The sequence below is a fragment of the Gallinula chloropus genome, assembly GCF_964237585.1.
Source record: "Gallinula chloropus genome assembly, chromosome: 8".
Taxonomy (NCBI): Eukaryota; Metazoa; Chordata; class Aves; order Gruiformes; family Rallidae; genus Gallinula; species Gallinula chloropus.
The window spans coordinates 10,549,331-10,564,631 of NC_140093.1; the positions used below are offsets into that span (position 1 = coordinate 10,549,331).

Below are 15,301 nucleotides of genomic sequence, written 5' to 3' on the forward strand. Positions count from 1 at the left end.
CTGAGCTTCCATGTGCTAATGGAGTGGGACCTGCTGCTGTGTGCAGAGCTCCCACCAAGCAGAGATTCCCTGCCAGCCCAGAGCGAAGAAGCGGCAAAAGTACGGAAGTTGTCTGGCTCTGGCAGAAGGTGGAGTTTGATGTTCTGTTAGAAAAATCACAAACAGGGACTCTAATCCTTGGCCCTCACTGTCTCCCCAAATTAAGTAAATTTCCCACAGAAATGAAAGGAAATTTTATCTGAATAAACCTCCAACATTTACTGGCTTTGCTTTGCTTAAGTAACCAAGGAGAATTTAAACTGATCATTTATTTTCCTGTGGAAAAATCCCATGAACTGTAACAGAGGAGACAGTGAAAGGCTTTTATCTTAATTACTGAAGAAATTACAGAGAATTAGATCCTTTCTAATGGTTTTCTGAATCATCCTTTGGGATTTGATAGCAGGAATATAATTCACTATTGAATTGTATAGACTAGTGGAAAAACAATGCCTATAGAAAAGTGTTCACTATCTTTTAATGTCTATAGGGTTTCCCTATAAAAGGTTTCTAAAAGCCTTTTATTTACAAATACTTCCAGGGGGTTCTATTATGCTCTGCACCTCTGTTTATAATGCATACTCATTAGAGTAAGAAAAGCAAAAATAGACATCCGAGACTAGTGATTGGGTTTCTGGGAAAAGAGACAGCAGGAAATCACAGGAGACCATCCTCATAACCCCATGAAAACGTGTCACATAGCCAAGAAAGCAGAAAAAAGCCCATGTTTTGATCCTGCACGGAGTTTCTGCTGGCAGACCCTTGTTTGCACCCAAACTCTGCAGTTCTAGGGAGGTGCAAAGAGCTTTGGAATACAGCTTCATGGACTAGCACTGTAAATTGAAAATGGAGTTTGATCATACCCTGGAAGCTTGCATGCAAGAAACCATGACTGCATATGCCACGCATCAATAACTCCTCAATTCTTTGTTTACTTCCTCCAGCTCAGCAGCCTGGTCTTTCACAGTCATTACAGCCCCTTCTGAGCAGACAGTGCCATACACAGCCTGGTTTTTTCTCCCCCAGTACTCCTGGAGCCTGCTCTGCACCCTCGGTCCCACCTCATGGGCATGGATACTGTCTTACTTGTGCACTCCTTTGCTACAGGTCCAGTCTCACAGTTACCATGCTCTAAGCTTCTGAGGAGTTCTCAGATTGAGAGCATGGTGGGGTGCTGTCATGCAGTCGGTGTATTTAGGGGTGATGCTAAGCTCCTCTTCCAAAATCAACAGGCTATGCAATACATGCTTTAGGACTTTTCCATTTCTGATGGGCATTTCTGTTCCTTTTTCTGCTTCTGCTAACTGCTTTTGCTCTGATCTTATGGAACCTTGAAGGAAGAGACCTTGCTTAGTGTAGTTGTATGCTTTTCAATGGATTTGTTATCCCACCACCTGATGGGGCACATGCTGGACAGTGCCTGACACTAGTGCTCTGTGCCAGAGTTCCCCTGAGTTTAAGCAGTGCACCTAAGGCTGTCAAATGCAAGTGAACAACAGAAGTCATAGGAAATGTCTAAGCATCTATCCTCACTCGCCTCTTCCAAAGTCACAGCAGGGAAAATGGAAGAAAGATGACAGCAGCAATGTCAGGATTTGCCTGTGTATGCAAAAGACCTGAGGAGGGAAGAGGAAACACAGTGACTTTCTTCCCAGGTGACATGCCAGGCTTTCAGAGTAGGAGTCACAGAGGGATTCTAGCACCAAAGCATATTGTTGGTATTTCACAAAAAAATAACTCAAGAAAATGTTACAAAGGTCCTTCTGTGGCAGCTATCCCAACATTGCATACCCATGCACACATTGCATACCCATGCACACATTGTATACCCATACACACATTGCATACCCATACACACATGGCAAGTCCACCTGACCAAAGGTGTTTGAGAATCTCTGAGTAGAGGATGGTTTTTATTTCCCAGGGACTCATTTGTATTTCAGATATTTGTATGGCAGCTGCTAGCACAAAACACTTAAGAGTAAATACAGATCATTCCAGCAAGCAGAAAACAGCATGCCCAGCACTGGAAGCAGCAAATAATTTTTTGTTATTAGATTTATAAGTTAAGGAAAGCTAGAAACACACATCAATGCATGTTGCAGTTCTGGCCAAGTCCTGGCTCACTAACCTCTTTCTTTTCTGAAAAGCACAATTCCCCCAATTTTCCATAACTTTCCTTCCTCCCCACCTCCCATTTTTTCATTAATTTTCATTTGCAATTGTCTATCTTGGCAGACAGACAAGTCCCCTGTTCAGGACACAAACTCCTTATTATAAACCACTGACATTTTTAATCTGACACATGTGCAGTCTGTCACAAGCATTGCAGGAGATTTTTTTTTTTCATTATATATTCTTGTTGCCTTTGTTTATCCCTTCCTCAGATATGAACCTATCTACCAGCCAGAGCTGGGCTGAATGCTGCTTCTCAGCAACACAAAAATCTGTCTGCAGTGGCCAGGGGACATTCTTTTTGCCATCAGTTGCAGACAGGTTTTTAGTGAAGTAGGACTGTTAAACGCAGTAGAGAGCTCAGGTCTCCTGAATTTCATTTTATATTAATGTATTTTTATAGAAAGACACTCAGCAAGCTCTTAGATCTTCATGCTAATGAAAGGGAAATTGATATAGAAGTCAGCAGTTTGACAATCAGTTACAGATTAGGATATTCTAACAGGAAGCCCAATGTGGGGGAAGGCAGAGGAAAGGGACCACTGGCTTTGAACACATGCTCAAGGGACTGTGTTTTCTCTTTGTGTGGATGCTGCCACAGGGAATTGTAGCGTTTCCTGCAAACCTCCTTTTCCCCACCGGTTTATGACAACTTGTAAGAAGTGTATTCTCCAGGGACATAGGGAAGAGCCTGGAGGCTGGAGCCTTTCTTGTATTCAAACTTGGGAAAATATCCATCTTTTGCAGCTACAACTGCTACCCAATGGTCTGGAGAACTGAGTCACCGGTGAACTCAGTGTGGGATTTTAAATACCAAATGATGCAGGGATTGGTGCGTTATGAGGCTCCAAGGAAGTAGCAGGTACGTCTGAATCACAAGGGCAGTTGTTATTCAACAGAGTCTGCATGAAAAGCACCGTGTGGAAATCTCAGGACTTGCAGAAGGTCATGTGGGGATGAAACAGGTGCTGGTAGCCGCCTTGTGAGCAGAGGGTTGCCGCAGAAGAAATGGTGTAACTGGTTCTTCTCATCCTAGATCTATATACATCACGGCAGGCACAGACCCATTGGTAGTTTTTGTAAGCTCCTGGGTAGGGAGAGAGTTGCTGGCTGAGCACACACTGAAATGAAACAGTGCTAGTGACCAGTTCTTCATTATGTTTATATCAGGTTTCCAGTACAATAGAGCCCTGATTCCCACTTGTGGGTTTTGATATTACTGCCATTAGTTAGCTACAAGTGAACAACAGCAACAAGTGTAGTCAAACCATACATAATGCATGTATATGAGTAAGAGAGTGTGTCTTGATGTTTGCATTCCCCAATCTGCCCCACCAGAATGTATTTATTATATATGGAACCAAATGTGAACACCAAAACTGTATCCGCTCCATGTGGGAGGAATTTGCCTGTAGAGCAGGGATTTCAGGTTCTGGTTATCCCCCTGCATTAGCTCCAGTGCAGCACTGCAATGCTCAACTGCTCAGATCTGAATCCAAATTTTACTACTTAAGATAATCCCAATTAAAAAACCAAAACTAATGACAGAAAATTGACCTGAGCTCGGTCAATGAGCAGCAGAAATATTTCCAGACATTGTTTACAGAGGCCCTGAGCCAACCCACTTACAGACTATGAAGTTTATCAGATCAAATTCAAAGGTGCCTGTGTACAATCTAATTACACTTAACAACAATGAGATAAACAGATCACTAGGATACTTTCACAAAACAAAACAAAACAAAAAAAAAGGACACTGAGGCAAGAATACTAAATAATCTGGCTGGAGTCTTTCAATAGTGTCAGAAGCTGGTTGAGAATCAAGAGGCTGCTTCTTAGAACCTCACTTCAGAAGCCTTGGTGGATATATGAGCTAGACATATTTCTAGCTTGGGATATGCACTGAGCATCTGCTATTCTTTTAGAAAACGTTTTAAGCATCCTGAGCATGGGTACTTTGAGGCTGGACACAACAGATGCAGTGCCATTGTTTCAAAAGATTTTAATGAGCACAGCTCCACTGCCATGTGGATGGCTGGGTGCTGTGTTCTGCTGACAGGATGTGGGAGCTCACAACTCTTCACAGGGGGAGGCATTTTTTCTTTTAATCCAGAAGAAAGGTTTAAGTCTGTCAAAGAGGCAACATGCCCCTTCCAAAAACTATCCCGAGCCTGCAGTGTGTGCTGGGCGCTGATCTGGCATCATCCTTTGTGAATGGAAACTGCCTGGAAATCACACAGGTTTTTATTTACAAACACTAGCTTAGGCAATGTCTCTGGTGACTGGATATGGAACAAGGGCAGGCAGAGCTTCTCATGGTCTCTGGGAAATATCTGGGGGACACCAGGTCTTTGGAGAGGCACAGAGTTGAGTATAATCCATGCTGCTTTGGCTGGCAAACTTCGCAGCTGGTACCACACATGTCCCCATGTGGAGACAGCTCCAGGTGGTGAAATTAATGAGCTCTGTGGGCCAGAGTGGAACTGGCTTATCTCTCTAAATGGGGAAAGCAAGGGGGAGCCCTGGGTACAGAGCAGGGGCAAAATGCCTTGCCAGCTCCAGACCTCCAGAGTCTGGGGGTGCTCTGGTTGGGGCTGTGTGACTTTACATTCTTTCCTCTTTAAAATGTGCAACTTGAATAGCAGAGCCAGGGAAAGATCATGAGTCTAAACTTCATCTGAGAGACTTTCTTTGCCCTCAATCTACACTAAACTTGGGCTTTGGTGATCCCAGCCTTGTGGAGCCTGAAGTCAGCTACCTGTAGCTGCTGTTTTGAAAAATGTTTATGGGGTGTGTGAAATAGGTGCGAAGTTTCTGACACCAGAATGAGGGGATGTCCTGATGCAAAGAAGCACAAAGAATGCTTTGGTGATGTCATGGCATGGTGTGACATTCCAATCCTGTCTGGGAGTACCAAAATGCCTCACTCTAGAACCAGACTAGGGACTGGTATTGGAGGGAAAGTCCTGAAAAGCAGCAAAGCAGCGGATGTACTTAAGGATATCACCAGGGCTGCCTAATGAGAGTGAGGTCCTGATCAATGTGAAATGCTACTCTGGGCTCCTTCCTCCTGGGGCTCTCACAGATCTGGGAATTAAAGTCATGCAGAGAAAGACTGCAGGGAGGAGAAAAGGGAAAAGAGAGAAATCTCATCCTGGGTTCAGCTATCAGTGGGAAGAACAGAGTTGGGTGCAGAGCTGGTGAAGGAGAGGGAGGAGGATGGCACAGCAGGATCCTTGGTCTGCCACTGAGCAAATCCCTCCTTGTGCACGGCTCACTTGCCTGCTCTGTGTCACTCTTCTTATCTGCACAGACAGCCTGTTCTATAGTCCAGGACCAGCTTTCTGCAATGCACGGAACAAAGAGCCCTTGAATAGCTTGGAAGGTGCCACAATAACATGAAGTAGAAATTGTGGCCAACAGATTGGAAAAATAGAGCACTTCCTGTGTAGTAATTTTGTTCCTGGTGAAGCCCCTTGCCACATGAAACTTTGAGCTACAGCTGCTTCAGTGCTAAGTACAAAAAGGGAAGATGTTTCTTGAGTCTGCTTTTAGCCTCAGAAAATCTGGGTATAGTTTCAGTGAAATGAGGGATGAATCTAGCTCATTGTCATCGTACTCTAATCACCAGCTGCAGTGAAATATCTGAAGATGATGTGTGAGGCTCCATCTTATTTCTGCATCTTGATCCAATTAATTCCCCCTACCAGTCTGCAGCATCTAAATGAGATGTACTGAGCATCAGGCCCTGGGTTGCCTGGTCTTTCTCCCTCGGTATCCCGGGCCAGCTGCTCTTCATGGCTACTGCAGAACTGTTTTGCCAGTGTTAGGATGGTAGTGTTAATACTCACTTGCTATCCAGCAGGGTTTTGAGACAGTCTATTCAAGTGTGAAAAGCATCTTGAGGTCTCAGGTCATGCTACAGAAGTGAGAACAGTTATTTCTTCTCTTTCGCTTCATTTCTCTGTGGCCTGTTCTATTTCTAAATGCTGGAAGTGGCGCTGAGCAGAAAAGAGGATGTCTATTCTGCAGGAGAGAAAGGAGGGGAAGTCTGTTTTACAGGAGAAAATGAGGAAGACACTTTTTGAAGGAAAGAGAAAACACATGGGAGAAAGGAGGAGTGCATGTGAGAGGGAGGGCACACATTCCAGCACAGGTAAGAAGCTGTTTAGTATTTGGGGTGTTCAATCCCGTTCCCAAATAAGGTGAATGTCCTCATCAGTAAGTCTGGGGCTCAGGATGGCGGAAGCCAGAGATTCCTCCTAGGCCCCAAATCATGCTCATAGGAGGAGCTTTGTGCATGCTGTAATGTTTCCACAGAGAGTTCCATTTCAGAAAGAAAAAAGATTTGGTAGAAAACCTGGTCAACAGTACTTGCAATCTCATTCTTGTTTATTTGCTCAAGTAATCCCCAGCGCTTGATTTACGTAAGACTTGAATTAACTGTGTATTTATTCGGAGATCTTAAATTGCAGTGATGTGATGAGGTAAAATTGCAAGCTGATGCAGTTGCAAGGGTATTAGCAAACATGTGACAGTGCAGCAGATCCCATTTGCTACTGAGGAACCCAAGCCCATGCAAAGATTTCCAAAGAAGGTAGTAAAAATACTCCTTTTGCAAGTACAACTGCTTTTCATGCAGGAGAAGTTCTCTTAGTGCTGAAGTGGGGCAGAGAGGTGCGGTGCCTGTCAGAGACTCTTGAAGAAAATTAAAACTGTTTGTTTGATGCTGCTTTTGGTGTTGGGTTTTGCTCAGACACTAAATAAAGCACATTCTTTGTTTCTAAGCAATTTCTGAATAATGCATGGTTCCAGGAATAAAACAAACTCCGGATAAGCAAGAAGCATGTCACAGCAGTTAACACCCTGATCTCACGAAGACTTTCTGCAGATATGAAGGTGACGGTAACTTCAAGCAGAGGTGCCCTTAAAGAGGCAATCAAACTGAAATCTTCTGGCATTAGCAGTTTCTGAAGGACTTTATGTTTCCAATAAGTGTTTAGTGAATTCAGGCAATCAGAGCTAGCCACAAGGCTCTTACTGAATGGGATTTAAACATTTTAAATGAAGAGAGAGAAAAATGGTAGTGTAAGTCTGATTGATGCGGGTGGAGAGCCGGCGTGATCATTTGGAGACCCACTGATGGCCAAAACCTGAGACAAAATGTTTGTGAAATAACTACTGGAAGTCTCAGTATCGAAGTACATGGCGGCAAATACGATATGGTTAGGAAAGAGAGCTACACAGTCCATGAAGGCTGTGGGGAACATCATCCTGAAAAGATGAGACAAAAGGTTGAGGGATGAAACGTGTAGCTGGTATCAAAAGGTCCAGCTGGCATGCCAAGTGGTGCCAGTGATGCACGCATCGTAGCCGCTAGCATTTGCACCACGCAAAAGTGAAGCAAGGATACCCGCACAGCTAGAAACGGTTCTGTCAGGGACACAGGGAATTACAGATCTTCAAAGGCGGACAGGGCAAAACAGAAGGTCTTGAGAGTGGTTTGGGGTCGGGGAACTACTGTGACTTCCGTGGGAGCGGTGTTATCACAAGAGGGAGCTGTCCGCCTGTCTGAATTGTCACCCCAGAGAAAAAGGCACGGCAGAGCCCTGGCACCAGGGCGCTCGGGGCCGGAGAGGGGCAGGAGGAGAGAGGTCCCGAAGGCTCAGGCAGGGCACGGGCTGGGCTGGGTGAGCAGCACTAATCCTGCCGGGCAGGCCACCAGCTCACTGCTCTTCTGCAAGTCACCTCCCGCATTATGTGAATGCCGTCAGTCACCTGTCTTTATTCGTAGGCTTTGGTGGGAAGGGAGATGAAAGAAGGGTGCTTGGGCACAGTCAGATATGGTGCAGGCCGGAGGTTCATGTGACAGTGTCCCCAAGAACAATGCCGCCGAGTGAAGCCGACGCGTGTGGCAGCCGGCTCTGAGCAGCACCTGGACACAATGGGGCCTGTGTACCCAGCAGAGGGCATGTGCATGCACACACACGCACTCCTACCTTTACCTTGGGGACATCATTTCTTAGATAATGAGCAGATCAGTGCCCTCAGAAGCTGTGTAAGTAGTTACAGGACAAAGCCAGAGGCATCCTCCGTTCTCCTTTGAATAGGCTGTGGTTTTTGTTCCAGCGTCCAAACCTACCCTTGATTGTCATTCTTGTTGCAGATAAGGTCCCACTGCAAGGGCTGAACTCTCATTTCTGATCAAGATTAGTGGTCCAGAGGAACCAAGCCACATCCCTGAGCTCAGGTCTTAACACTAGCATCTGTGTTTACTACACATCAGAGAAATCAGCCTGTAACCTCTGCACACTGAGCTTAGTTTCACCTTACTGTTTTTTCTCTGAATGCCTCATGCTTAATTTTGGTGGACACACTTTACTGTAGTCTGGGACTGAGCTGAAAGCTTTGTTTCCTGCCAAGAATCCTGAGATAATACATATCCAAGCAGTTTGCATCAATGCCATAGCATCTGAAATGGCCTGTCGAAGGTTAACACAATATATTTGTACACTGCCTCGGCAGGAAGACAGACAGTTCTTCCAGTGGATGTACTAAGGTAAATAATGGATTGTGCTCTATATGTTCAAGATGGGACAAGGAACTGAAGATTAGGGTAAAAGGAGGAAAACACTGCAGGTTGAAAAGTTATAAGGCATTAAAAATACATACAGAAGAAAAGCATGTAGTCTTGTTGATGGGGGAATGGATAGAGATCAGAGGTCTGGGCTCCTTGCACTGGCTGCTTGACCTCAGCCAAGTCTTCTGAGATCCCATTTTCCTTCCTACCCTTTGTCTATGTAGCTCCCAGGAGCTTCTAGGCAGGGTTGGTGTTAAGTGTTTCAATTAGGATACTTTGTCCTGCTCATTGCTTCTAAAACATACGATAACATTATTTCATATATATATGTGTGTGTGTGTATAAAACAATCTTCAGGATGCCTTATGGAGCAAGAAAGGAATAAAGGCAGAATGCCTCAGGAACATGTGGGAGGAGCAGAGTTCCCACCCCGTTATTAATCCACTTGCAGGACAAGGCTTTTGCTGAAGTTTAAAATTAAATCTAATTTTAAAAAAAGAGGGATTTTATCCGGAGCCAGAGCTCTGGCTCCAGCCTCAGCCCCCGCCCGCCGTGACGCCGGCAGAGCAACAAGCCCCCCCGCAGCCCCCCGGCAGCAGGCGGCACCGCGCCGCTCGGCTCCGGCCCGGCCCCCCCCCCAGCGCGGCGGCGGACGGGCGGCTCCGCGGTGCCGCGGGCGGGGGCTCAGCCGGCGCGGCCGCTTGTTGATCGCGGCGCCCAGCGGCGCTCCGCGCTTCCCGGGCCCCGCTCGGCGCTGGCAGGCAGGCAGCCCCCGCGCCCGGGCTCGCCGCTGCGCTGCGGCGCCGCTCGCATTCTTCCATTGCAACATTACTAACCCCTCCTTTTTTTTTTTTTTTTTCTCTTTTTTTTTCCGCCTCTCCCTTTCTTTCCTTTTTTTTTTTTTTCCCTTTCCTTTGCATGAAGATGGCGGCGCCTCTCGCCAGCAAGGCAGGGTCCGCCGGCACCACCAGCAAGCCGCCCTTCCCGGAGCTGGATTTCCGATCGGGAGCCAGGGTGGAGGAATTGAATAAACTCATCCAGGAATTCACCAAGCATGACCAGAGGGAGTACGACGATCAGCGAGCCCTGGAGATCCACACGGCCAAGGACTTCATCTTCTCCATGCTGGGTAGGGCAGGGACCGCGCGGGGCGGGGGCAGCGGCGATGCCGGCCGGGGACCCCGGGGCACCGCTCCCCGGCGGTGCGGCACCGGCGGACCCTTTCCCCGCGCCGCGGGCGCGCCGGGCTGGGAGTCTTTAGCCGCAGGGCACGTCTCACCCCAGGAAACTATTTTTTCCTATCCACATAGCCTTTAGCAGCGATGTATTTACAAGCACAGAGAAAAGGCTGGATCGCAGAGCTGGCCGGTGCCCGAGAAACGCCGAGCGAGCAGGGCAGGAGGCGAGCCGAGCCCGACCCTTCATTGTTTTTCCCCCAACTATCAAAGCTGTAGGAGGCAGAGATTTTTTGTTTGTTTGTTTTTCTGGACCGCTTATTTTGGTTATTAGACCGGCCGATGCTCGTACAGGAGCATCCTCTGAATTGCGTTTCTTGCTTAGGTTGCAAAACTTGCTGCGAGTGGAGCAAGTCAGATTGTGGCCAGGGAGTCCTCATCTGCGTGAAACTTTGAATCGCGGGCAGGGATCCTTAAACCCGGGTGAAACGTGCTGTTCCTTGCAGAAATCACCTAGGCTCCGGCATGACTAAGGCTTCTTAAGATTACCAGGGGAATGACTAACAACTCTGATCCTCTAGGTAGTCAGTTTCCGATAAATATTTACTTTGTTTTGACTAAGAAATCCCTCACACGAACGAGAGCCTTCAGGATACGAAAGGATGCTCTTTAACATGCAGGTTGGACCTTAAAATCAGTCATCCAGGCTTGAATCAGTCTCACAAACACTCCTGTACGTAAAATAAGGACATGGGTAAACAGCAGGTGTGGCCAGTGAATGATTCTTTGTAGCTAAGAGGTGCACATACACCCTCGAAGCATACTTGGCACAAACCGAGTGTATGGTCTACATGTACAGTGAATAAACCACATCACTTGTTCAGAAGCACAAAGCCTATTGCAATAATAATTATTTTTGGTGTCAGGGGTGGTGGCTATAATAGAATACTTCCTCTGTGTTCATGGACATACCTACACTCACTAAACAAGAACCTACCTGTCCATCTGGTTATCCAGTAGGATACCTGTGTATGTATGATTGTCTGCTGTGGGGTCTGCAGAGTTTTGAGTGTGGATTGCTTTTTCATCAAGGGCTGGGCAGGATATAGCAGGCTAAATTTGGCTTAAGAAAAAGGACAACAAGTTGAAAAGTCAGTAACATGTATATTTATAGTTGCTGTTATAAATATTTTTCCCTTCCTGTTTAAAAAAAAAGAAAATGTTGTGGTGAAGCCATGGTTACATCAAAGCCTGTAGGATTTTTGTTGCTGAAACCTGATCCTGAGGAAGTCATCCACTATTATGATCTGATACATTTTTCAATTGGGGCTTTAAATAACTGCCTGAGGAAGCAGAGCTGGATGGGATGAAGCAGAGTGGAGAGAAAACAGCCAGAGCAGCAGTTCTGTGTGTTTGGCTAGCAGGTACAGAAAGCTTTGTATGATCCTGCTTAAGCATTACTTAAGTCTTTGCAGGGGATAGGGACCACCACAGCATTTTCTTCCTGCCTCATGCAGGAGAAGGCAATAGAAGCAAGACAGAACAGGCTGGAGCATGCCTTCTGTCTCTGCAAATGGACCCTAATGCCTTGCTGGTCATGAGAACAGGGAGCCTTAGGCTGTTTAGAAACAATCATAAATTAATGTGGCTGTCTTTGTTAATATAATGGCTAGGAGATGAGTGTTCTTTGGATTTAAATGTATAGACTAAAAATGGGATTTAAACAAAAGGTATATTTCTGTTTAAGTTATGTCTGTCTATTTTAATGAGACTTGAAAGCCAAGAAGAGAGTTAAGGACCAAGCCCAGGATAGAAATGGAGATATATTAGACCCAGAAGTTGTGTTTGTGGATCAGACCCTTCCTAGCCAGAGAGGCTCTTAAATCTAAAAGGATTTAACTTATTAATAAATAGCTCTTTCCCCTGTGCCTGATCCCTCCCATACGTACTGCTCTTATCTCATCGGGCGATGATAGGAAAATTAAACGTAGCTTTCCTGATTTAATTACATTGGTGCGTAATTGGTGGATGAATGATAGGAGAGGAGACTTTGTGCAGATCCTCAGATGTTTGTACTCTGCATGGCTCGCCCTCTAGGTCAGATCTTTTCTCTCTGTTTATATTAACTCTTTTTTGTCTGTGTTGTTTTGCCCTGGCTATTAGCAGCTGCATTCTGTGAGATCTCAAGAGTTGGGCTATGATAAAATTAGGGAGAGGTTCTGCTCGTTATGCCTTTGTCTACAATCTTGTGGCCTGAGCATTAGTATAGGGCTGTAAGTGACCTATCTGTCTGGTGGGGGAGGTGAGTATGTTCTGAAGGTGGGTGATTCCTGGGCACCCCATTTGTAGCCACTAAGACCACATGGGCCTTGCTAACACCTTCCACTGAAACAACAGGCATCTTCTGGTGTCTTTGCTGGACAACTTCTTGGGTGCAGCTGTGCCTGATCATTACTTCTCTCTTTGACACCGTTATAACTGAGCCTCAAAGGAGAGAAAGACAGGATTAATCAAGAAAACGAGTGAAGTCTTGTGTTCAGGGCATTTGGCTGCCTGGGAGTGACTGGGGGACCAAGCCTTTGCCCGCCAGTCAGGAAAGGAGCTAATTACTTACTCTCCCTGTGACTCAGTTTTGGGTGGGTTTTTTTTGCACTTAGAGAGTGATAAAGAACTATTTTTATTGAGTAATAATGTTATAGTCAATGATACTTCAATTTTTAAAGCACTTGCTATTGTGATGAGAGGTGCATAGCGCTTGTATTAGAAAACCTTTTAGGCGTCCCTGGCCTAGAGAACATTCTTCTGCAGTGCAAGTACCTCCAGGAAACTTCTTTAATAAACACTACCTGTCTCTTTTTGTTCAGCATCTAAATAGAAAAGTGTTGTAACATACAGATGTGCTAGGCTTAAAAACAGCCATCTATTATGCTCTTGGGAAGTAGAACATTGCATATTAAACAGCCCCTTGAAATTTCTAGTGCTATTGCTGCCTGAAATGAGATCATGCTATTAGGGATACTGACTTTTGTGTTTTACTTTTTAACAAGAGAAGAAAAGAGCAAGGAAATATGAATAAATACAGATGATACAGAGCTTTTTGCGCCACCCTAGGCACAGACTGGCATTCAGCCTTCTAGAGCAGTTTTCAAGCTCTTCAGGTTGGTATTTTGTTTCCCTTTCCTATCATGAGATTTTTTTCTGCTCTGTAGAGTCAGAAGAGGAATGATCAGAACATTTCATGCCATCATCTTTACTCTCATTGCCCTCTCTCCCCCAAATCAGGGGAAGGACCTGTTTAAACTGCTGCTAAAGTACTTTTTTTTTTTTAAAAAGGTCTCTAGCGTATCTTTTTGTCCCTTCAGTTGTTGCATCTGAGAGGACCAGAGCTGCCCACCAGCACAGGCTATTACTTTGAGGATATGCAGCCAGCTGTGACTTGGAGCTGTTGACAAGACCTTAGAGAGCTTGTATCAGCACCTGATACAGGAGGGGTGGTGAGCCTATTCTGAGAGCATTTCCCTTTTCTTTGGTGTCTGGCCCGTGTTGAGCTGGGTGTGCTAACAAGTGTTTGTGATAGAGGCAAGTCTCATCGTGGAGGCAGAGCTGGCATCAGCAAAGGATTTCTGCTGCCAACACCAACTTTCCAAATGGAGTGAGTTATGCTGCTGGGCCTCTGCATCAGTAGCAAGGCTCCCAGCTGTTTCTTGGTCTGATAGCCCCCTAAAATGTGTGCTGTGGAGGTGCAGAATGCTGTGCTGGGACCACAGGTGTCCTGGCAACAGCTGGTTTTTATTAGCATCTTGTAAAACAGGACCATTTCATGGTTCTCCTCTGTCCCATGCTACAACTTTGGTAATGTGACTGTTGTGTGGGTTTGTGCAGCATTTTTTCTCCCTTTCCCTCCCTTGCTGATGAAAGCTTCTATTGTAGGTTAGATTTCAGGCGTTGTTGCACATGTTACCTGTTTGTCTGTGATACATGACAGACATTCTCTGGTTTCTGGTGTGGTGTCGAGCTGATGAAATAGCAACAGGATTGGAGTGATCTCTCTAGGGTTAAGTCTTTTGTGTGTGTGTGCCTTTTCTCAAGAGAGGCCAATCATGATAGGAGCGCACTGTACTCCGAGGCCTATGTTAATAAAGGCTCCCTGCTGGCATTCCCTGTGCTGCTGAATGCATAATGTACAGCTTTTAAAAAACAACCTTACTGTATTGCAGATTCCATTTCTGGCTTCTGTTGGGTCTCCTCTCTCCCTTCATGTTTCCGTATTTGCATTTGAGGTTGTGGGGGTTTTGTGTTGGTTTTTTTCTTATGGGACAGGGTGCTGTGATGCTAAGGTAACCTAGCAAGGCATTGGTAGCTCCTCTTTGGTTACAGCTACCAGAAGTCAACCAGTTCCATCTAACTGGGGATTCTTTCTGTGTAACTAGTTAAAAAGGATCCGTAGCTTCCTCTGTCTCTTTGTTCAAAGGGATTGCTGCTGTATGTGTGCAGTGAAAATAGCTTGAAAATCTTTTTCTCAATTTGTTTTAAGATGCTGGTACTTCACTTGCTCAACTACTGTTTTGAAACATTAGGCTGTGATGCAGAGTATTTAGTGTAATAGCTAGGAACATGTCCTAAGGGCACAAATTCTCATGGCAGGCTTGTCAGACTGCCCACCGCCTGTTCCTTCAGTCTGTGGAAATATTTGTAAAAGATTTGGGTGAATACTTGCCAAGCCCAATTATGCAATTATGTTTTAAGGGCAATTTTATAATTATAGTGGAGGATGGTAACCAGGATACATGAGTTGTTGGGTTTTTGACTTTTCCTTTTTTCTTCCACATGACTGCATGAATGCTAAAACATTTGGAACAATTCTAGTCAGAAACCAGTTGTTCGACTTTCTTTTAGGCAGCTGGCTATTTTTGTAGGTGAAGTTAAATTAAAGGCAAATACAGAATTGCTCAGGAAGACTGGAGGAAATGTTTTATTATAGCTTTGGTGATTTATAGGATGGATGTGTACTCAAGAGACCCAGAGCATCCCATAGGCAGAGTCCAGTGTAGAGGAGACTCAGAATGTAATTGTCCTGCCTGGACTTTCTCCAAGCTGTGCAAGTATTTTTGATAGTTGAGATTGTGTTTCTTAATTACTATTTGATACATGCCAGGTTTCTGCTGGCTTTAATCATCTCCTGTACAGCTAAAACTCTTGCATCTTTTCTTGGACCTTGACATGTATATTCTTGCCCCAGTGCGTGTCCCAGTCTTTTTGCTGCAAAGATGGCTTTTGCAGGCACATCTCTCAAACCCATTCCTGTGTTCCCTTCTCTGCCCAGATCGGACAG

General features: G+C 45.4%; 1 protein-coding gene across 1 annotated transcript in view; it reads left to right on the forward strand.

Moving 5' to 3' along the window:
* Window positions 1–9,712: 9,712 nt before the first annotated feature.
* The window catches only part of MB21D2 (Mab-21 domain containing 2), a gene marked incomplete at both ends in the record, with an annotated part of 57,372 nt that continues 51,783 nt past the window's right edge, over window positions 9,713–15,301 (forward strand). The window contains one exon of the mRNA XM_084267292.1: window positions 9,713–9,923. Coding sequence (XP_084123418.1) covers window positions 9,713–9,923 — 211 coding nt within the window. The remainder of the gene's footprint in view (window positions 9,924–15,301) is intronic.